This window comes from Podarcis gaigeae (genome assembly GCF_964106915.1).
Source record: "Podarcis gaigeae genome assembly, chromosome: 5".
In the NCBI taxonomy this organism is placed as follows: domain Eukaryota; kingdom Metazoa; phylum Chordata; class Lepidosauria; order Squamata; family Lacertidae; genus Podarcis; species Podarcis gaigeae.
Genome location: NC_139681.1, coordinates 62692840 through 62714219, shown reverse-complemented (window position 1 = coordinate 62714219; position 21380 = coordinate 62692840). Strand labels below are relative to the sequence as shown.

Here is a 21380-nt window from a genome sequence, read left to right as displayed (position 1 = left end):
GTAAACAAGGATGCCACAGGACAATGGCAGTGACTGGCAGGTCTGCTTAACCCAGCGGTGGAGAACCTTTAGCTCTCCAGATGTTGCTGGACTGTCTCTCCCATCATCCCTGACCATCGGCCATGTTGTCTGTTGCTGATGGGAGTTGGAGTTCAACGATATCTGGAGGGCCACAAGTTCCCCATACCTTATTGAATCCTTCTAAGTTCCTCATCCCAGAGCCACCACCCACCCCAATATTGGGATGCTATGGCTTCTTTACATGTGTGGTGTTCTCCTGCATTGCGCCCCAGACGAAGGCCAGCACAAAGGAAACCGGTGCCATGTGAAGGTTAAATGACTCAGTGTGGCAGCTGCTTCTCGCAAGACAAGACGTTTTGTGTGCAGTGCCACATAGATTGGGCTGATCTTTTTGATTTAATTTTACTTATTTATTGGGTGGGCGAGCCTCATGGTGGCATGGAGAAAAATTGCCTGGCCTCCAGGATGAGCTGCTACCCACAGACAGCTTGTCTTGCCCACAGGAAGCCATTTACAACAGCCTCCACATAGTGACTGTTTCATGTGCACCAGCCTTCAAAGATGCCTTATAAGATATTGCATTGTTTTCCATTTCTGCAAGGTCACTCACAATCTGAATCGAAATGCTAGCTTGGTTTTTCAATGCATGCAAATTGTGCTAATGTCAAAAGGCCAATGAATTATGTATTTTTAAATACATTCTTTGAGTCTGTTTATACATACGATTCTGGGAGCATAAAGGGCCATTTCTGTACTGGCAGTCTTGCTGGTGTGGGGTAGAAGCACTTTGGGGACGTTGTCTGTGGCCTCCCTGACTCTCATCATGATGGTGACTCATGAGACAGCACTCTCACGTGGGCGGGGGTGATGATGCAGCTTGTTTGAACCAGTCCTGTGCGTGAATTGAGCATGAACATGCTGTGGCCCCCCAGATGTTCTGGGACTACAACTCTCATCATCCCTGACCATTGGCCATGTTGGCTGGGGCTGGTGGGAACTTGAGTCCAACAACATCAGGAGGGCCACAGTTTTTTCATACCTTATGTAGATGATTATACCAGTTTTGCTTGCAGCAGGGGCAGATCATTTTTTAGCTCCTGTATTAGGGTATGTTTGAGTATATCCATGCATGCATATACAGTGGTACCTCAGGTTACATACGCTTCAGGTTACAGACTCTGCTAACCCAGAAATAGTACCTCGAGTTAAGAATTTTGCTTCAGGATGGGAACAGAAATTGCAGCGCAGCGGCAGCAGGAGGCCCCATTAGCTAAAGTGGTACCTCAGGTTAAGAACCGTTTCAGGTTAAGAACAGACCTCTGGAATGTATTAAGTTCTTAACCCGAGGTACCACTGTATATTCATGCACTCTGCTTCATTTAAATTTGGTTCCATCCCGAATCCATTTTCAAGGGGTTAGATAGGTGAGTAATCCTCTATAGAGAACTCAGTCATCCCTGGGAATCTCCCTTTGTGGGATCCAGAGCATTGTTCCTTGTAAGAAAGGGAGATGTACTGAGCAAGAAATCTAAACTTCTGCAGCAAAGCTAATCTTTCTTGCTTCTAACATATAATTGTATTAATATTTAAGTTAATACTTTTTTGAAGAAGCACATGATATGTTTACTGCTTTGGAGCCTTTCAACATCATCTAATGTGTCCAGGAAGGTCTGATAATTCAGAAAACAGTGATTTGCATGGCATCCAAACCAGAGAAGCATTTAGCTGTGATTTTCTTTCACTCAATTTTTTTATCCTCACAACAACCGGTGAGTTAGGTTAGTCTGAGAGTGAATGGCCCAGGGTCACTCAATGAGCTTCATTGCTTAATGGAGATTTGAACCCACGTCTCACCAATCATGGTTTGACATTCTAACCACTACATCACTCTTCACATGTTCAAGCTCACATAATCTCATCTCCTCCCTTGACTTCTTGGGTTTGCAAGAAGTGCAAAATTGTGGTTTCTGCTTGCCCTGAAACAGAATTGGAAACCGTGGTTTGAAACTGGTTTTTGCGTCATTGGAAGGCAAATGTATACCTTAATCTGCTGATGTAATAGCAAACAATGGTTTGCTATGAGCGTGGCAGTCCGGAAGGGCATCATAGCATGAGAGGAATGAGCACAGGAGCTGGAAGCTTGCTCATGTAATGCTGAACCATGTATAAATGTGAACCGTAAATCTTAATGCTTTTCTTGCATTATCCTTTATTTATGTTCAATGCTTGCTTGAAGATGGGTTCTTTGCTGGTTGTTAATCATGTCAAATAGCCTTGTACACTGTTACATGCAGTTCCTTCGCTGGTTTATTAGGGTGCCAGCTTCAGGCACCTTTCTCTGACCCCTAGCAGATTTCTTTGTATGGGCTCTGTTGCTGCAGGGTAGATATTCATCGGAAGGAAAACGCTGGGGCCGCAGAGAAGCCAATCACCATTCACGCCACCCCAGAGGGGTGTTCAGAAGCATGTCGCATGATACTTGATATTATGCAGAAGGAGGCTGAAGAAACAAAATCGTAAGTATCACTGGCATTGATAGGGAAAGCACAAAGCAGAACCTTTAGCACCTCAAATAGCAAGTCTTGCATGCATGTAACATTGTGCATCAAAGGTTCATACCGCACAAATTCACCTTTTAGAGCATACAAAAGGCCTTTTGCCTTTTCCACTTCTACAGGCTGGAATCTCAATTAGCTAGAGGGAGAAGACAAAGAAATACCATCTTGACGCTCATGGAGTATGGATTTTTAATTAATATATGGTTTATTAATTAATTAATATATAGTTGGGAATTAATACATTGTGTTTTTATTGATTAAATAAGCATTTCTACCCTACCAGAAGCAGATGCTCCTCATGTTCTGAGAATTAGCTTGAAGTTTCTCTACAGGGCCATGACTCAGTGTCAGAACATATGTTTTGCATGAACTAAGGTTCTGGGTTTCATCTACAGCCATAGGAGCCAACTCCTAGGTGCTGAGGTCCCTTCACCTCCCCCAATAAAATATTTGAGGGGGCTGCCCCCCGCAGTTGACAGCCATTGTCATTCAAATGGTGTGTGGGTGCCGTGTCTCATGATCTGTTTTGTGGGGTGGGGCTTACCTGCCCCCCACCCCAATATTTTATACAAGTTGGCACCCTTGTCTCTGGCATCTCCAGCTAAAGGATTTTTGACTATAGCATGACCAGTATAAGATTCTGGAAAGCATCTACCAATAAGGATGCACAGTAATGGGCTTTGGGATCGGGTTGCAGCTCAGTGGCTGAGCATTTGCTGTGCTTTCAGGAGGTCCCAGATTCAACCCTCAGGATCTCTAGGTAGGGCTTGGAGAAACTCCAGTGGTCTGACTTGCTATAAGGCAGTGGTTATGTTACGTTAGGTGGAGTAATGGACTCTGTTTAAAGCACCTCATATGAAATATATGTAAATACATATGCCTGCACTCAGGCACACATACTAATTTGGTCCAGTGGTGAAGGCCTTAACCCCATTGCTAGCTGAAAAGACTCCTTTGTGTTGTGTTTTTTAACACACACACCCCCCTCCCTTTTCATGGAATGGATGAGGTCTTGCTGGATCATGGAGCTCCTGGTTATGTAAAGTTTGCAGCCAGTGTTTCATTCTACGGCAACTAAATAAATAAAGCCACCATTGGCGTATGTCACCTCCTCTCTCCACCTTCTTTTTTGGCCATTTCTAATTTTAGCACACTGGTTTCATTGTAGACATTTGAGAAGTCATACATCTTTTCACATCCTGCATTGCTAGCCTGATGGACTGATTTGGCCCATGCTAATAGGTGGCTGGAACCCTTTGAGTGATGGATTGGGACACTTATATGCTTTGTGGTCAAAAGCAGTCTATAGGAAGCAGTTATCTAGCTAGGCTTGCTGGGCAACAGGGCCCCAAATGCAATAGTTGCAAGGGTGGTAATGGCTTGGGTGTGGGGTTTATGAAGTCTGCTATGCAGATCACATCTATGTCATTGAAATGCAACTAAAACAATTGTTGCCTTCTATACATGTCATTACTGTGAACACTGAAAAAATGCGATGAGGAGAGAAATTTAAATACTGCTCTTTCACAGTTTAGCTTCTGAGTTTGTACCTGGAAAAGCAGTGTGTGCGGCCAAGTGTTTATGAAGCTCACTGGTTTTGCCAGGACGTTGTAAAAGGCTGCAGATATGCTGGGGGTGGTGGTGTTGGGAAATGTACCATAGTCTTCTCCAAGGACCAACAGTGAAGACTTTGGAGCTGCATCTCTCTGTACAGTGGTACCTCGGGTTACATACACTTCAGGTTACATACGCTTCAGGTTACAGACTCCGCTAACCCAGAAATATTACCTCAGGTTAAGAAATTTGCTTCAGGATGAGAACAGAAATCGTGCTCTAGCGGCGTGGCAGCAGCAGGAGGCCCCATTAGCTAAAGTGGTGCTTCAGGTTAAGAACAGTTTCAGGTTAAGAACGGACCTCCGGAACAAATTAAGTACTTAACCCGAGGTACCACTGTATTGCTGAAGGGCCCTGTAAAGTCCAGCTAGGGAACCTACTTCAGAAAGGAGGACTGGGGGAAAGACTAATGCCAGAAAAAATGATTTAATGTTTTTTTTCACATCTTTCAGAGCTGAAGAGATTCCCTTGAAAATCTTAGCACACAATAGCCTAGTTGGGAGATTGATTGGCAAAGAAGGACGAAACTTGAAGAAAATTGAGCAGGACACGGGGACCAAGATCACCATTTCTCCGTAAGTACCGCTGACCAGATAGGCAGTCAAATTACACTTCTCAGTTAGACCAAGGAGAAATTTACAGTATGCACCTGAGCACAACCCCTTCACCCAAAATATTGGGTGGCATCCAATAAGCTGCCTCTTTTTGTAACATAGAGCATGAGTAGCCAACGTGGGGCCCTCCAGATGTTTTTGAACAGCAAACCCCATCACTCCTGACTATTGACCATGCTGACTAGGACTGATGGGAGGTGAAGTCCATTAACACCTGGAGGGTACCTTGTTGGCTAACCTGGCCTTTTAGCAGTTGGAAAAAATCCACCCTCGATACCATATGCCCGGGTGTGTCTGTGGGTTGGATACTTCCTAATTTGTAGATGCTCCAGCTAATCCACCTGACGGAGTCGGGTGGTGGGATTATCCTCTGTACAATTTGAAGTGAAAAACAAGAGGCTCTTGCACCCATCTGCGCTCAACCTAAATAACTTGTCTTCTTGATCTGCGTTGTTCTCACCAATAGATTTAACTTTCTGGATTTGCTTTATAAAGATGATTATTGCCTAGCCTGTACTGTCAACCACAGGGCACGTTACAAATCCCAGGACATTTGTTCTTCTCCGATTGTCCAGTTTGCAGGATTTAACCATTTATAACCCCGAGAGGACCATCACCGTGAAGGGTAGCATTGAGGCCTGCTCCAATGCTGAGGTGGAGATCATGAACAAGCTTCGGGAAGCCTACGAAAATGACATTGTAGCAGTCAATGTAAGCTCTTGATCCTGCCCGATTTGCGTGTGTGCTTGCTGTGTGAGAATCCAGTGGTCCTGGGGTAAGAGTCCAGTAGTCACCATGGGGGCACGTAAAGATGGGAGGTGTGTGGACGCCTTGCCCACCCCAAAGAAAATGCCAGACACCTTCAGGTCTTACTTCACTGGATGAAAGTTAGGTGGCCCAAACATAGTTTCCCCAGCCCTCCCTCAGGTGGCTTGGCTGTTTCTCATTTCCCCTTGTGTTTCTTTCTAGCAACAAGCCAATCTGATCCCTGGACTTAACCTCAATGCATTGGGCATCTTCTCGACAGGCTTATCCATGCTCCCCTCTGGAGCTGGAGCCCGCAGGCCTGCTGTCACTGCCCCATACAACCCTTTTGCTGTAAGTAGCTGGTGCATCATCTACCCTGTTATGTACGTGCCTCTGCAAATGTACTCTGTGGTGTTGTCCTGCTGCCCTCTAGAGGCAAGGAGGAGACACAACTACCAGTTCCTGCAAGCAGATCTTTGCTTCAAGTGTAGTGTTTTGCAGTGTGCCCTGCTACGCAGTTTGGGGGAAGCGGGCAGGTGCAATGGAAGGGCATGGAAGTGAGGTCTTTGGTGAAGACAGTATTGGAGACTCATCCCTATGGGCTTTTAAGAAAGCCGGTCTCTTCTTAAATCCTAGGGCAACTTTCAGACAACATCAGCGTCCATTTTGTTTACCTGGTTGGCTGACTTTGCTTACCCTGTTCAGAAAACAAGGACCTCTTGGGGGTTTCTTTTGTGAGTGTGCCAGGTATCACAGCCCACACATTTGGCCACAGAAACAGGGTGCTGCATGATGTGACCCTCTTCCTCGTGGTGATAGCTCACCTCTACCCCTCTGTGGTGAGCTGACTTTGAAAACAAGCTGCAGAAGGTATTCTGCATATCTTTGGGAAACAGGGCTGTCCCTATCTGATTATGTGTAACAGTGGCATAGCGTGGGTTGTCAGCACCCGGGGCAAGGCAAGTAATTTGTGCCCCCTAACCTGTGGATTTGCGCTCCCTAACCCCCAGATGTTGCGCCCGGTGCGGCCGGCCCCCCCTGCACCCCCCACGCTACGCCACTGATGTGTAATCCCATGCAGAACAGCATGGATTTTTTTGTTCAGCAGTGGCAGCACTCATGTGCAAAGTACACCATACCTAGCTAAACCTTTTATTGGGCTTTTAAATATATATAGGGGGTGTCCCGCAGCTCGATGGTAGAGCACATGCTTTACAGGTGCAAGGTCCCAAGTTCAGTCTTTGGCATCTCCAATGAAAAAGAAGGATCTGCAGGTAGAGAGAGGTCTTGGAGAGATGCTGCCAGCCAGAGTAGACACTACTGTGCTAAATGGGCCAAATGTGTGATTCAGTGCATGGCTGTTTTACACACACACATTATATATATAATTTTAAAATATTTTAATACCACAGTTCATCAAAATCAATCAAATTATAAAAGAAACAGTAGATTTAAAAAATACCGTGCAATAGAGGGGGAAACTTAGCAGTGTGGTAAGAGATAACAGTAGCTGCCAGCAGATCATAACAGTTAGCAAAAGCAATCTGAAATGTAAAATACAATTGATAGTAGGGAGGTTCATTCTTGCTTTTTCTTGACCCACTTCCAATCCCCCTTGAACTGCTGCCTCAGTTTCCTGGACCTCCTGGAAGCTCAAGCTGCCTCTGAAGGTTTTACTTTTTAAAAATAAACATATTCATTTATTTAAAATACTTTGACACACACACACACACCCTTATGATGTGATACCAGGATGGGAAACAAGAATAATATTAATAAACCATCCCCACAAAGAGAAATAAAAGGACCAGATAAGGGTTTTTTTGTTTTTAAAGATGTATATACATGTGCATCCCTAGATAATCCTCCATGTATGTAGAAGCATTTTTTTTTAACGAGACTGGGTGGGCCAATTTTGCTCCTAAACTGATAGGCACACAGACACCCCCCACCCAATAGAAACAAGTGGGACCTGGAACAAAACAGTGCACCCTCTTCTCATCTATTAATAGGAATGCTCATGGTCAGGCTTTCACCAGCCATTCCATTCCCCTCTGGCCCCATTTTTTTTAGATTTCCGGCTGACATGTAACATTCTGTGGTGGCCCAGCATGCTCAGTCCTCATTTGGCTGTGTTTTGTCCCCCTTAGGTTTTGTGTTCAAAAAGGACGTTTTTGTACCGCTCTAAACCTTGAAGTTCCTTCCCATGCTTGCTGACTCCTCCCTCTTGTTTCTCTGTGGCTCGGTTTTTGGCTACAATCCTGTCAGCACTCGCTACCTGAGCTCACAATCAGAAAGGGGGATGATACTGTTCCATGTCAACTTGGACACAATCTTTACAGTGGAGGCAGTCCGTGAATTGAGCTGAGAATCATCCATGTCACACTGGAAAGGGACTGATGTCAGCGTTAAGGGGGCCTTGCAGAAATGCCGGTTACAGACACCCACACCCACGGCTAGGACATGTGGCCCTCTGCCTCCAGCCCCTCCCCACTGACTGTCACTTTCTTTCCTGCCGTAGAGCCACGCGGCATACCTCTCGGGCCTCTATGGAGCCTCGCCGACTGGCGCATACCCGCATCAGCACTCTGTAAGTGCATTGCCCTGCTCTTCCTGGATGCTGGCCTTCTGTTCACCTTGCTTTGCAGCACGCCCTATCTTCTCGCTTAGGAGGCTTTTAAGTGGTTCTGTTCCGGAGCAGTTTTTCCGTATGTTTCTGCCCACTCTGTTGCACTGGTGACAGTAACACACAGCAAAGCCACCGAGAAGCTTCTACACTGCCCTGCTTCTTACCTTGTACAGGGGTACCTCGGGTTACATACGCTTCAGGTTACATACGCTTCAGGTTAGACTCCACTAACCCAGAAATAGTACCTTGGGTTAAGAACTTTGCTTTAGGATGAGAACAGAAATCGCACGACGGCGGCGCGGCAGGCCCCATTAGCTAAAGTGGTGCTTCAGGTTAAGAACGTACCTCTGGAATGAATTAAGTATGTAACCAGAGGTACCACTGTAGTCACAGGGAGCCAGGTGCCAATTCCATTACCTTCTTCATACATGTATTTTCTAGAGTGTTGCCACTTTGCAACTTGCAAAGCTGCCTTATACTGTCAGAATATTGGACTGCCTTTGCCCAGTATTGTCTGACTGGCAGTGTCTCAGCAGAGGTTTTCCAAGCTGTCCTACCTGTGATCTTCTTAACTGGAGATGCCAGGGATTGGATCTGAGAGTGTCTGAATAGAAAGCATGTACTCTACAATTAAGCTGTGACCCATTCCAAATAGCAGGACGACACCTTCATGGATACAGGCTTTGTCGTTCCATAGCTCTGCAGTAAGTAGATCTTTGTGCCATGAGCACCTTCGCCTAATGTTATGGAGCCATTAAAGGTTGCAGCCCCAATCCATCAAAAGGTGGCAATGCTAATAAGCCTTAGCCTTGCCTGCTTTGTTCCGTATGCTAGATTTTCCTATCCTAGGAGATGATATCAAAACAATCCTTGGCAATATTCATCCATGAACCCTACAGTGCCTGGTTCTTTCCTTTCTGCTCTACTCTTGTGCTTTCTTGTGCAGCTTGCATTCTCTTTCTGATGGTGCTGTGCCAGGGGCCTTTCACCCTAGAAAGGTGAGGCAGTGTGGGTATTGCTCACACAAACAAAAAATGTCTCTGGGGTTAGGAAGCCAAGCCTACTAGCACTCTGCGTTCAATTCTTCATTCCATTAAATTGTAGAGCAGTAAGCTCGGAGGGGCAAGAAAGGTAAATGAAGTATGATCCTGATGGAGATGCTTATTAGCATTCCTGAATTAATTTTAGCCTCCCACCTAAAGTGAATGCTTTGACATTTTGGAGGGTGGCATTCCACTTCTTTTCTAACAGGATTCGGATAAACCCATTCTACATCACAGGGAGAAAGCAATCAGTACTAATGCTCTGCAATAAGTCACCTCCTATTTCTTTTTTCTGTTCCTATGTCTTTCTTTTTTAAAACAAAGTTTGGCTCTTTCCCAACTTCTTGGCCTGAAAACAGGTTTAGCCATTTATTCCTGCAAGTGATTCTTTGCTGGCTGCCCCATCCTGGGCATGCAGTTCTGTGTGTGTAGAAAGAATAAGTGGTCCTTGCACATACATAAAGAAAACAGCAGCAAAATGCATGTTTAAGTGTGCAATCAAACAGTCCCTATAACTTCCCTGCTTTCTTCTGTTGTTTCCAAAAGAATGTCATATGTGACTGTTTCACAGTCTACATCATGCTGTGGAAGATTTGGAACTGAGAGGGCAAGGGGACATGTCAGTTGAATGGAACCTAAGTTGTAAGCTAGCACAATATATAAGACTGTAGAATAGCTTTTAAAGTTTATATAGCATGAAATTGATCTACAGTTTCCTTGTGTTTTGATTCACGAGGAATTTGTAAAGCGTACTTGAACTTACAATTTCAACCTCTAAATGCCTACTTTAAGGTACTGTTTTTACTTTTTTTTAAATGTCAGAAAGTAGAAGAAAAACTGATTCCTCTCCAGGCTTTGTGGTCTGCCGAGGGCACTTACTTGGTTGTAGCCTGGGAGAATCTTAGTTGAAATTCCAGTTGAATCATTGTTCTGTAGCTGCCTGCAGCATTGGCGTAAAGTCATGTTTTGTGACTTCATGCAAAGAGATAATTCAGTACACATTAATTAAGCACATTCTGGCAAAACACGTACCAGATAAGAAAATACTTAACTAAATTTCCCTAGACCAGGAATCCCCTTAGACATAAAGCATTGTCTCATTCAGATAGGCAACCTGTGTTGGTTCTTTGCTCGCAGATGCCTTGTTACTGAGACTCAAGTGGAAATAGAAAGCAATAGTTTTATTTCTTTTTGTACCATTACAGTATATATCAACAATCAAAGGGGTACGACACCCTTGTATGTTGAAAGAGGGGCAGTCGATTGAGAGAAGATACAACACCACACCATGACCATCGTTTTGGCTGGATTTCGTTGGCTTTGCCAAAACTCTTTGTCATAGCAGCAGACAGCAACACACACACACACACTTAATACTCCCATCATTTGCTTTGACCAGATTGCTCTCCCTGGTTTTGTTTGCCCCACTGAACTTGATGAGACCTGCTCCTCAGTAGGCGTATATAGGTTTGCACTGTAAATCCAGTAGATTTCAGTAGGTCTTCAGTTGTCTGAATAGTTTGATTTGCATGGTGCTCACTGTATTTAACTCCCAGTGCCTGGTGATAGCTCTCTGCCTTAACTCTTCCTTGCATTCTCCTTTCCCCCTTTCATCTGAGATTTCCTTGAGGAGTGCTTGTCATTTCACTGCTGGGGTGGATTTTGCCTGTCGTCTGACATGAGCCAGGGCTTGCTTGCTTCCTTGCTTGCTGCCCCCCACCTTGGGAAAGCGATACAGGTGGGAATGCTTCGTTTTTCTTCCCAATATGCATTTCATGTCCCTTTGCTGTCCACAGTTGCCAGAGCAAGAGGTGGTGAACTTGTTCATCCCAACACAGGCAGTGGGTGCAATTATCGGGAAGAAGGGCCAACACATTAAGCAGCTGGCAAGATTTGCAGGTGCCTCAATCAAGGTAAGAAGACCACCTACCCAACCCTCACCCTTTCCTGCATTGCCTCTTCCTCCAGCTCAGAAGCCAAGTGCTACAGAACTCTGCCTGCCTCCAGCTCTGATTTCTTAAATCCATGGCCAATACTGCCAGGAGCAGTTGTGTGTTAAGACCTTCCTGCAACATTAAGTGTTCTACCACCTCTTCATCAGTTTTTCTTAACTGCATTCATATTCCATTCTTCCTCCAAAGAATTCAAGATAGCATTCCAAAAATCTGGTTGAAATAAATTGCCATCAGCAACTGGTGTGTCTGCAAACAAAAGAAGCCCCATTAGATAAGGAGAGCGAGAATATGCATCAACAGGAGAGGTGCCCAGCCGCATATCTTGGCTATGGACAGCTCCTCAGAAACCAGTTATCGGTTTAGAAAAGACAGCTGGCTGCACACCCAGGACAGCTGATATATTTGGGAAATGACTCATTAGTGGAGACTGACTCGTTACTCTTGGGGCTTGCTGATGATTGAGTGGGCCTGACCAGCCCTGCATGACACGAGCAAGTCAAGTTTGGGTTATACATAGCCATTTGGGGAAAGCTCCTATGAATCATTGCCTATTGTGGCTTGTATTTTTAGGTCGCAGTCTGTGATATACCCAAACTACTGCACAATATCTGGGTATACACTAGGCTCTAACACTACTCCTTGTTTCTATACTATCAGAGGCTGCCTCTCATGTATGTTTCAGGTTTTGGACATGGAAGTGCTCCTGCGGCTCATTACTGATACTAAAAACGTAACACAGGATGTGTCCCTTAAGGGGCTCTCTTACTAGCACTGAGCCAAAGCGGTGTGTGTGCGTGTAATATGCAACCCTTTACACTCTTCATAGTGGCGTTGTGTCCCACTTCCCCGTTCCAGTGGTTTCTTGGGTTATGTGCAAACAGTGGTAAAGCATCTGATAAGATGGAGGGAGGCGTGTAGGTTGTGCAGTGGATCATTTTCTCCTCTTTTTTTAAAGTGCAGACTACTACTTGAAGGGGGCACCTGGCAACACAATCTGCAGCATGCCTCCCCATTGCCTGCTGTCATACTTGCCAAGCAAGGGGAGGAGTCGTGCTGCAGAGAGAGAAATGCAATTTTTCAACAGAAGTGTCAACAACTCTGCCACTGAAACTCTCCTACCAAAAATCAAACCCTGCTCAAAATGTGGTGCAGCATTACCTTTAAGCTAGGTGCTTTCAAGAACCCAGAGGTGAATGTAAACTAGTCTACCATATCACAATAATTAAAGAGCCCAGGTAGCAAGCCTTTGGTATTGTGGAGCCCAGAGTTCATGTGCAGTCTCTGTTTTTAGTTTGGAAGCTTTTTAAGTGGATCCTGTAATCTAGAGCTTGTTGCAAAACCTCTGCACCAGGGCTATTGATGGAGGGCAAAGGGCCAATGCCACTGGGACAAATTTGCTGCACTGTGCTGTGTTCTCTGTGACTTGCAGATTGCACCAGCCGAGAGTCCAGATGCCAGCGAAAGGATGGTGATCATCACTGGGCCTCCAGAAGCACAATTCAAGGTCAGTACATAGCAATCTTGTGTCATGAAGTGCAAGGCATCAGGGCCTGCTTGTGTCAGCTGCTGAAAACATGAGGGAAGCAGCTGTCCAAGAAGGCAAGAGTGGCCAACCCCAACTAAAGCAGCCTGCCAGTAGAGTTCTGATGTTGCTGCTAACCCGAAATATGGAGAGCAGTAGAGTCATACAGCCCCACGTTCTTAGCTTTGAGCACCACACCCACCAGCCTTCCCTTACATATTTCTCGATTTCCAGCAATTGTTTCAAACTTGACAGCGTCATCCAATAATCACAGGGTACTGTTTCCCCATAAGTTAGACCACTTTGGGGCTTACTTTCCAGTAAGTGTGCATAGGATCAAAGCTTAAATCGGCTAGTTCCAAAATAGTTGCCTGAGCACCCCTGTATGTTCATGGTGCTATAATTAGAAGTGCAGTACAAAAGGAGAGGTTGGGCTGGAGGGGATTTTACTTTCCCTAAAACTTGGGGAAATAATCCTATTAAGGGGTAACAGAAACAGGGCTGTGTGAAAGAAACTTTGAATCCCAACTGGAGAATGTTACCTGCCCCGCTGCTTCTTAAAACTTGCAGAACTTTACAACTGTTACTGGCCCTGATATAAAGAGCATATATTAGTGTTTTAAAAGCAAACTATTGTTTTTCCCTCCCCCTGCCCCCAAATATCGTCTGTTGACACGACAAAGTGCGCCACCGCTCATCCTTTCAGTTCAGGAAGCTACTGGAAGATTAGACTCACTTTGTGCCTCATCAGCATCCCCCTGCGAAATTCATATATGGGCAGCTCCTATAGAGTGCCATTAGATGAAGGTCCTATTGTGCTAAAGTATGCACATATTTATGCTTTGACTCTTAAGTCAGCTGTTTGAGCAGAACAGCTGCAGCCCAACAGAAGAGGACAACACATGGCCTTGTGTTACCATTAGAATCTAACCTTGTTATTTGTAGCGACTAAGAGCTGCCATGCTCTTTTAAGAACACAGATCTAGGACCCAAAAGGCTGTTTGATGGAGGTAGGGTTTTTAACCCTGAAATAAGGGTAGGAAAGCTGGTATGGGTCTGTCCTGGTTTCTAGGGCTGGATTTTAGGTGCAGCAGGACAAGACTGTTCGTGTCGTTGTAGCTACATTCATTTTTGCACACCATCTGGGAGAACAGCAGGCATGAGGACAGGGTCCTGATAGGACAAGTGGTTTGAGACTTTTCACGTAGCTACTAGTCAGGAACCTTGTTCCTTGGAAAGAGAATGTGAGTTCTTTTAGAGTGTACATTACCTTTATAACCACAGATTATAGACTCTGGGAAATTTAGCAGCTGGTCTTTTTTATTTTCTTGATCCCAGGCCCAAGGACGAATATTTGGGAAACTGAAAGAAGAAAACTTTTTCAATCCGAAAGAAGAAGTGAAGCTTGAAGCCCACATTAAGGTGCCTTCCTCCACAGCAGGTCGTGTGATAGGAAAAGGTGGCAAAACGGTATGTGGGGTTGCTGCTATCAGGGTCAAGGGAGGTAGAAAAATCTGTGGGGTTGCAACCGTCCAACAGCTTGACCTCACCCGCCAAATGAGCACTCCTCTGTTGAATGCCAAGTGACGAGTCTTGATACTTAAAAGCAAAATGAGGGGTTATGCTTATTAGATTGGATTGCTTGAGTAGATACACAGCGCAGGAGTGGCAAGAACATCTAATCATGTTTGCTCCGCCTACTGATTATGCCATTAACCTTTTCGCAGTTCCAATCAGATTTTTTTTCTGTGCTGTTGCAGGTGAATGAACTACAGAACTTAACTAGTGCAGAAGTAATTGTACCCCGTGACCAAACACCTGATGAAAATGAGGAAGTCGTCGTCAAAATCATTGGTCACTTCTTTGCCAGTCAGGTGCAGTATTTTATAATGGCTTATTCAACAATAGGATAGTTATGAAAACGTTAACAAGTTAATGAAATGACAGCCTTGAAGCTACATGGAAGTTATGGAAATGTGTAGTCAATGTGCATGTACATGTCATTGATTTACATTCATAGTTGTTAAGGGACAAATATAGCACACGGTCCTAAAATGGGGAAATTGTAATTCTCTGGGACTTAAGAGTATAATGCAGAAACTACTTAGCAGCTTTTGAAGGAAAAACAACAAGTAGTGCTTCTTCCAGCTTTGAAAGCGCTCTATATTATACACAACACTTTTCAGAGTTGCTGCCTGAAAGCATGTTTGTGTCAGCCTGGCTGAATATAGAGAATACAACTGCTACTGAAATAATTTCATCTAAGCTGACCTTAGCAGGGCTTTCACATAAGTCACAGTTGTTTATGTTAGCTCAGCTGAAGACAGTGGAATACTTACCACGGGTACCACAGAGGACCCTCACCTGGGTCTTTCGTTTTGGGGAGATGGCTCGCTGCATTTCCTGACCACTAGCTATAGCAAGATTGCCTGTTCTTTTTCTATTAATAATAATTGTTCTTTTCTCCCCACGTAGACTGCACAGCGCAAGATCAGGGAAATTGTCCAGCAGGTGAAACAGCAGGAACAGAAACACCCTCAGGGAGCCCCCGCCTCTCAGCGCAGCAAATGAGGCTCCAAGGCTAGCCAACAACAACCGATGAATGTAGCCCTTCCAACACCTGACAGAATAACCAGACCAGGGAGCAAACCAAAGACTATCTGGAGGCATTGGAGTCTGCCCAAGAAGCTGGGGCTCTGCAGAGGACTTTCAGTACATAGGGAGTGGGAGGGGGTTGGGCTTCAGCCAGCAGGGAACTGCTTCCCTCACACCACAGCCCACATGGAGTCTGTCTAACAGTAAAACGCTATCCCTTTAGTTGGACTAACATAGGCAAAAAATTTTGCAGACAAACCCATTCAGAATAATTTCTGTACATGTGTGTACATACTAGGAAAGCATTTTTTCCCCACACAGTGCATGGGCTGCTGTACAGGACAGCATTAATATATTTTAGAATTAATATAGCTAACTAAACTAACTCCAGTCTTTAATTTCTTTTTTTAAACAGTCGCATTTTGTTTTTAGAAAAAGCAGGCTTTTCTAGATTAAAAAAGAAAGAAGCTAGTCCATTTTGAATTTCTATCAGAAACTAGCATGGAGGACTTTGGAATTCCACTTAAATTTTGCTCTGGTAATCCAAAGTGAACAACATTTAGAAGGACTTTAGGAAGACCAATGGCAGCTCCATGCCATATTGGGTTGCTGCCTGTATGTGCCAACAGAAGGGATACCGTCTCGTTAGCAGAGGAATCTCTATGCATTTCTTTTCTCCAGCTCATATGATCTTCTCTTTGCTTCATAGATCTCAAACTGGTTTTTGCATACACTCTCTCCTTTTGTACCACCAGACAATGCAGTGCTCCAAGTAAACACATCATAGATGCAAAAAGAACCACCCAGCCACAACTTCCACTTTGCTTATCAAAATGCCAAGCTTCAGTTATACCTAGGCTTCCTAAAAGGGGTGGAGGGGAACCTTCACCCAGCTTGCAGGAAAACAGAGCACACTTGGTACATTTTGCATGGAGGATGCTGCCACCAATACTTTGGGAAGTGGGTTTTTTAAATGGGATTGACAAGATGGTGTTGGCCCAGGGCATGAAAATTGCAACTTTTTTTCAAAAAAAAAAGAAAACAAAAGAAAACAAACAAACTACCTCAGGTGTTTTCATACCTCAGCACCTTGCTCTTGTGTGTCCCTTTTTGAGATTTTGTATGCCTTGTAAAACTGAGAGTTGGAGCATTTTTTTATTTTTTTAATAAAAATGAGTTGGAAATAAATTTAGGCAAAAGACAGCTGCCAGGTGGAAGAAAGCATCATTCTGCATGATGACTATTCTGTATTCTTCTTCTGCTAGATGAGAGCAAATGGCCTTGGAACATAATAATAATAATAATAAAGGATAGAAGTGCAAGAGACACTGGAGCAGAACTCCTGAGTTTGACAGGTTACACACACGGTTAGAGTTTTCTGTGCTAACAGATGGATGTTATACTGGTTTCTGTGAACATACCATTGTACCAACAGACTGCAATGCCAGTTTCTCTACTTCAAACAGTGTTCTGTGAAAAACAAAATATATCCAGCTAACAAGAGCCTGACCTCAGTAGTTTTATTTAACAGAAAAAGGAAAATAGGAAAGTGGGTGGTATGCTAGCACTCTCCCCTAATCTACTTCCTCCCCGGCCTTAACGAGCGGATCCTGTGCAGTCTTGTGAGGTCAATGGGTAAAAGCAGAATCAAGGGCTGCGCTTTGTAGAAGTACCTGGGTGACTTTCAAACTCATTTGAATTGCAGTGACCCTTCAAAAGTATCATTTGAGTTAACTTGTCACTATGGACTTAGAAAATAGGTTGCAACCATTTTTCATTAGTTTCCCACATAGGCGAAAACTTTTAACAAACCAGCTTAGAAGAATATTAGACACATACGCACACACTCAAAAACAGGACTGGACCAGCACAAGCTAGTGGCCAAACAAACACGACGTCTTGTTTCTTACTGTGATAGAAAGGATTAACATATGCTAAAAGAAGCAGTTTACAAAGAGGCTAATCTCTTACAGGATTAACCGATTATTTTTGTAGCATAATAGCTACATATTTATGTGCCAACTAACAGTAGGCAATTATGCTGTAAATATAACCTGTCCTATAGCATCAGCTCCCATATGCAGCTTCATGCACAAGATGGGGGGCCCAACATTGGGGTGGGGGTGGGGAGAGAGAAGGAAGCCCTATGGAAGTGGATGGAAAAGCCCACTTGTGAAAATTTCACATGCTTTGGCTTATTGGTGGTGTCAGATTTTTTTTTTAAAAAAGAGTGCTTACCCCACAGCTGGTGATGCCTGTATTTTAAATGCTTGTGTGGTAGAGATCCTATGCAAGTGTCCTCAGAAGGAAGCTCCTCTGACTTTGATGGGACTTAGTCCCAGGTAAGTGTGTAAAGGGCTGACGTCTAAGGCATGGCCTCCCAGTGGTTTTAAGAGATGCAAGGATACAAAGACTGAGTAGCCTTACTGTGGTGTAAGGATTATTGGGAATGCATGCTAAATAAATACTGTATTTGTAAACATAAATTCAGGCTGCAAAACTTACGTTTAAGCCACCACTAATTCAATTCTAGGCATATTTCAGGGGAGGAACCAAAGCACCTTTCACCAGACTTAACCCGGCCTGAAGTGTTGCAGCTTTCCCTTCTCTGAATTAAACTACAGACAAGTAGTGCATGGAGGCATCTGTTTAAAGGAAAGGAAGGCTTATAAATTAACAGGCCACACACCTGTATTTAGCCACTATATTCTATGATACAGGACGCTCTGCCTTGTAGGTAGCTTTCGTATGTTCCCATTTCACTTATGTTCCAATAATGGGCATACAGTGGGAAGCCATCACCAAATCTTTTGTACACAGCAAAATAGCTGCATATGCAGTTATTCATAAAGGACTCTTATCCAGAAGTGCACAACACTTGAAGGCTGTCCAATATAACTATAGCCAAAACTGGGCTGAGCAATTTCCAGAATGGTACTGCACAACTGCCATCTGCAAAAGTGTTAAATATAACCAGCCTCCAAGAATAATTGGTCAAAGAACTAAATAACAGCATTATGAGTCAAGAGGGGGATTGCAGTATTTGGGGGGGGGGGAAGGTTCCTTCAAACTTGACCTAGGCACAGACCAGTTGTCCCACAATCACCCCCAATGGTCTCCTGCCCACTGCAATTTCCTTCCACTCTTCCCATTCCACAACATCAGGGATAGGCAAACTCCGACCCTCCAGATGTTTTGGGACTACAACTCCCATCATCCCTGACCACTGGTCCTGTTAGCTAGGGATGACGGGGAACTCTAGTTCCAAAACATCTGGAGAGCTGGAGTTTGCCTATGCCTGCACAACATTAAAACCCAGAGTTAGTTTTTCTTTCTGTACTGATTGACAAGCAGATAATGAATGTAGCAAAGAAGTGGGATACTAGATTTCTTTTGGGTTTGGTCTTCTGTGTGTGCTCTGTAGTCAGACCACAACTTGCTACCATTCAGCTTGCAATGCTAGTGAACACTTCCTTTTCCTCCTCACCAGAATGCAACGTGCTTCTGCCTACTAAAGACATGCAGATACTGTAGGAAGAAAGTTAGTAGAGCTGTTTTCTCTTACCCATTAAATTATATTAAGTTAAGGTTCTGCTTATGTTTGAAAGAAAATATATGAATTCTACCCATTCATCTATTAACGTTTTTCCTTTAACCTTAGCACTACTACCTCAAAGCTTTTCCAGATGAAGTACAGTATCAGATGAAAAGATTCAAATTGAGATTTGCTAGATAAATATTTATTTCCATTTTTAGTTCTTCAAATATTTCAGATTCCAACACATTTCCATTTAAATATATGAATGCAAATAAATAAGTCTCATACAAATCATAATCCTTTTAAAGAAAGATGAGTCCCCACTTAGGGTGTTTGCTATGGATTTGTTACAAATCAAAAGGAAATTTCTATCTTCCAAAATCACCACAAATCCAATTTTAGAAAAAAAAACAAAAAACCAAACAAGTGTGTTTTCCACCTTCCAATCCAAAATATCTTTGTCTGGTGGTCAGGAATATGCCACAGGTTCATACACCCACCCACCCACCCACCCACCCACCCACAATTGCACACCCATTCCTTACTCCATCTTGGAAGTGTTTCTAACCGTAGTTTGCCTAGGAGGGATGTGCTGGCAAACTGGTGAGGCTAACCTAAAAATGGAGCTGGGAGCTGACATACGAGCTCATAGCATATTTCCTGATTAGAGTCAGTGCCTTGAAATTATAGTACATAATGTACAGCCATTGGGAAGATGGCAATTTTCCATCTTCATGTCACTGAGGTTGCTCATTGTTTATCCAATATCGAATTGTCGGGCCGCTTTTCTTTAACAGTCTTTCACTACTCTGGTACCATCAAGCTGATTCTGCAGAATCCCTTTCTTAATCCAGGTTTCAGCCCTTTGGATGGAAATTCAGAACTAAGTACTTGGGTTTGGAACGACACGTCTGCATACCTCCTATCTCTGAACGGAGATCAGGAAAGAGGATACTTTGAGATGGTGTCACAGCAATCTCTGGTGAAGTATCTCCCATGCCATCCTTTTGCGGTAGTAAGGCATGTGACGCTGCAAAAGGAAAAAAACACCTTGGAACACTGAACGCAGTCATACAAGCAAACTTCCCCTCTATCACTGCTCAAAGTCTACTACTACTACGTTCATGTTTCTTCTCTCTCCATCACCACCCCAGATTATTTCTTTGCAATAGCTTGGTTTATCAGCTCATGTCATGAACAGAATATATGGGAACATATCCAAACAAAGGAATCAGATATGCAAAGTCCCAGATGTGCAGTTGTGCAAGATGGGACACCACTAATAAGCAGCCACTTCTCCACGGAAATAGGTGTCGCAGAGAAAGCCTATGGCAGCACTAGCCGTGAACAAATCCCTGCCTACCTCAAGGGAGGCAAAGCAGGAGGAAAGCAAGCTTTAGGCTTTCCTAAAGTGTTTCAGGCCACTCACCTGTGTAAATGAAATTGGTTTATCCCTGGAGATGAAGTCTGCATATTTACAAGCAAACATTCCACAGTCACTGCCATTCAACTGCTGTGGAATTTCCTAAGATTGAGGGAAGGGAGGAAACAGAAAAATGCAGAAATATGTATATAGAGATATTGCTTCCTTTCTGCTTCCCCCCCCAACTGCAGAATACTGAACATTAAAGAGGCTCTGTTAGTGTCATAGATACTATGGAACCGAACCCCCACGTATGATGCGATTGTACTGCACTACATTTCCCATTTCCTACATTAGACAAGTTTGCTCTACGGAAAACTTAAAAGACTACAGGAGAAAGTTCCGAAAGTAGATCGACCATATCGGCACCACAGTCTTACCCAAGTGAGCTATACATTCTGTGAAATCCACTCTGCTTGAAATTTTTAAACTTTTCCCAAATTAACCTAACTCAAGATAGTAAGCATTTCACATTAGAATCCCTTCAGCATAAAATTTCATTATTTTTATCTAAGTCTTCGCTGCATTATGGAAACCCTTCAACTAGCACAGCATTCAACACTTATGGGTGAGCACCCAACATTTGTTCATAGCTTAATAAATGATGCTTTAAGGGAGGATCAGTATACCCAAAGCAACACTTTAAAGAACATGTACTGAGATGCACATTAGAGCCGTAAAATCACACACGCACATGTGGTTCCATACTGTAAAGTGTCCATGAAGAAGCTTTTATGACCATGTTTCTCCTGGCTTTGCTTTCTTCCTGCAGAAAATGCCTGTTCAATAAAAGCATGAGATAGATCAGTCACAATTCTCCTGAAATAGAGCTTATCACTCTACAGAGTTAGCAAAAAAAATTATCACAAACCTTTTCAATATCTGGCAGAATGAGAAGATGCTATATATCTTTAAGAGCATACTTTCACTTGATGATTTAAATTGAAAGCTTATTTTAAAAAGTTGCGAAGTAAACTAAGTAGGGAATACAGTTTTACAATAACAGTGTCTATTTCTAAAAATGACAGTCATATCTAAGGGGTTAAGTAAACGTCTCAATATATCTATGAGCAATTTAAGAGTTGGTGCAGTATTAAGACAGCTTGTCAGACAGTTGCTTG

The 21380-nt window shown here is 43.6% G+C and overlaps 2 protein-coding genes across 14 annotated transcripts in view; one reads left to right on the top strand and one right to left on the bottom strand.

Moving 5' to 3' along the window:
* The window catches only part of IGF2BP2 (insulin like growth factor 2 mRNA binding protein 2), a 63279-nt gene extending 46478 nt beyond the window's left edge, over positions 1–16801 (top strand). The window contains exons 7-16 of one of the 2 annotated variants that reach the window (XM_083741856.1): positions 2403–2537; positions 4646–4768; positions 5383–5518; positions 5777–5905; positions 8076–8144; positions 11023–11139; positions 12611–12685; positions 14042–14173; positions 14464–14577; positions 15179–16801. In XM_083741856.1, coding sequence (XP_083597982.1) covers positions 2403–2537; positions 4646–4768; positions 5383–5518; positions 5777–5905; positions 8076–8144; positions 11023–11139; positions 12611–12685; positions 14042–14173; positions 14464–14577; positions 15179–15274 — 1126 coding nt within the window. In that variant the 3' untranslated portion in view covers positions 15275–16801. The remainder of the gene's footprint in view (positions 1–2402; positions 2538–4645; positions 4769–5382; positions 5519–5776; positions 5906–8075; positions 8145–11022; positions 11140–12610; positions 12686–14041; positions 14174–14463; positions 14578–15178) is intronic. The other variant, XM_083741857.1, reaches the window with a different exon arrangement.
* Positions 16802–19022: 2221 nt separating this feature from the next.
* The window catches only part of SENP2 (SUMO specific peptidase 2), a 20215-nt gene continuing 17857 nt past the window's right edge, over positions 19023–21380 (bottom strand). For all 12 annotated transcript variants that reach the window (XM_083741870.1, XM_083741871.1, XM_083741867.1 and 9 more), the window contains 3 exons: positions 20954–21038; positions 20266–20361; positions 19023–19866 (listed from right to left, as the gene is read on the bottom strand). In XM_083741870.1, coding sequence (XP_083597996.1) covers positions 19804–19866; positions 20266–20361; positions 20954–21038 — 244 coding nt within the window. In that variant the 3' untranslated portion in view covers positions 19023–19803. The remainder of the gene's footprint in view (positions 19867–20265; positions 20362–20953; positions 21039–21380) is intronic.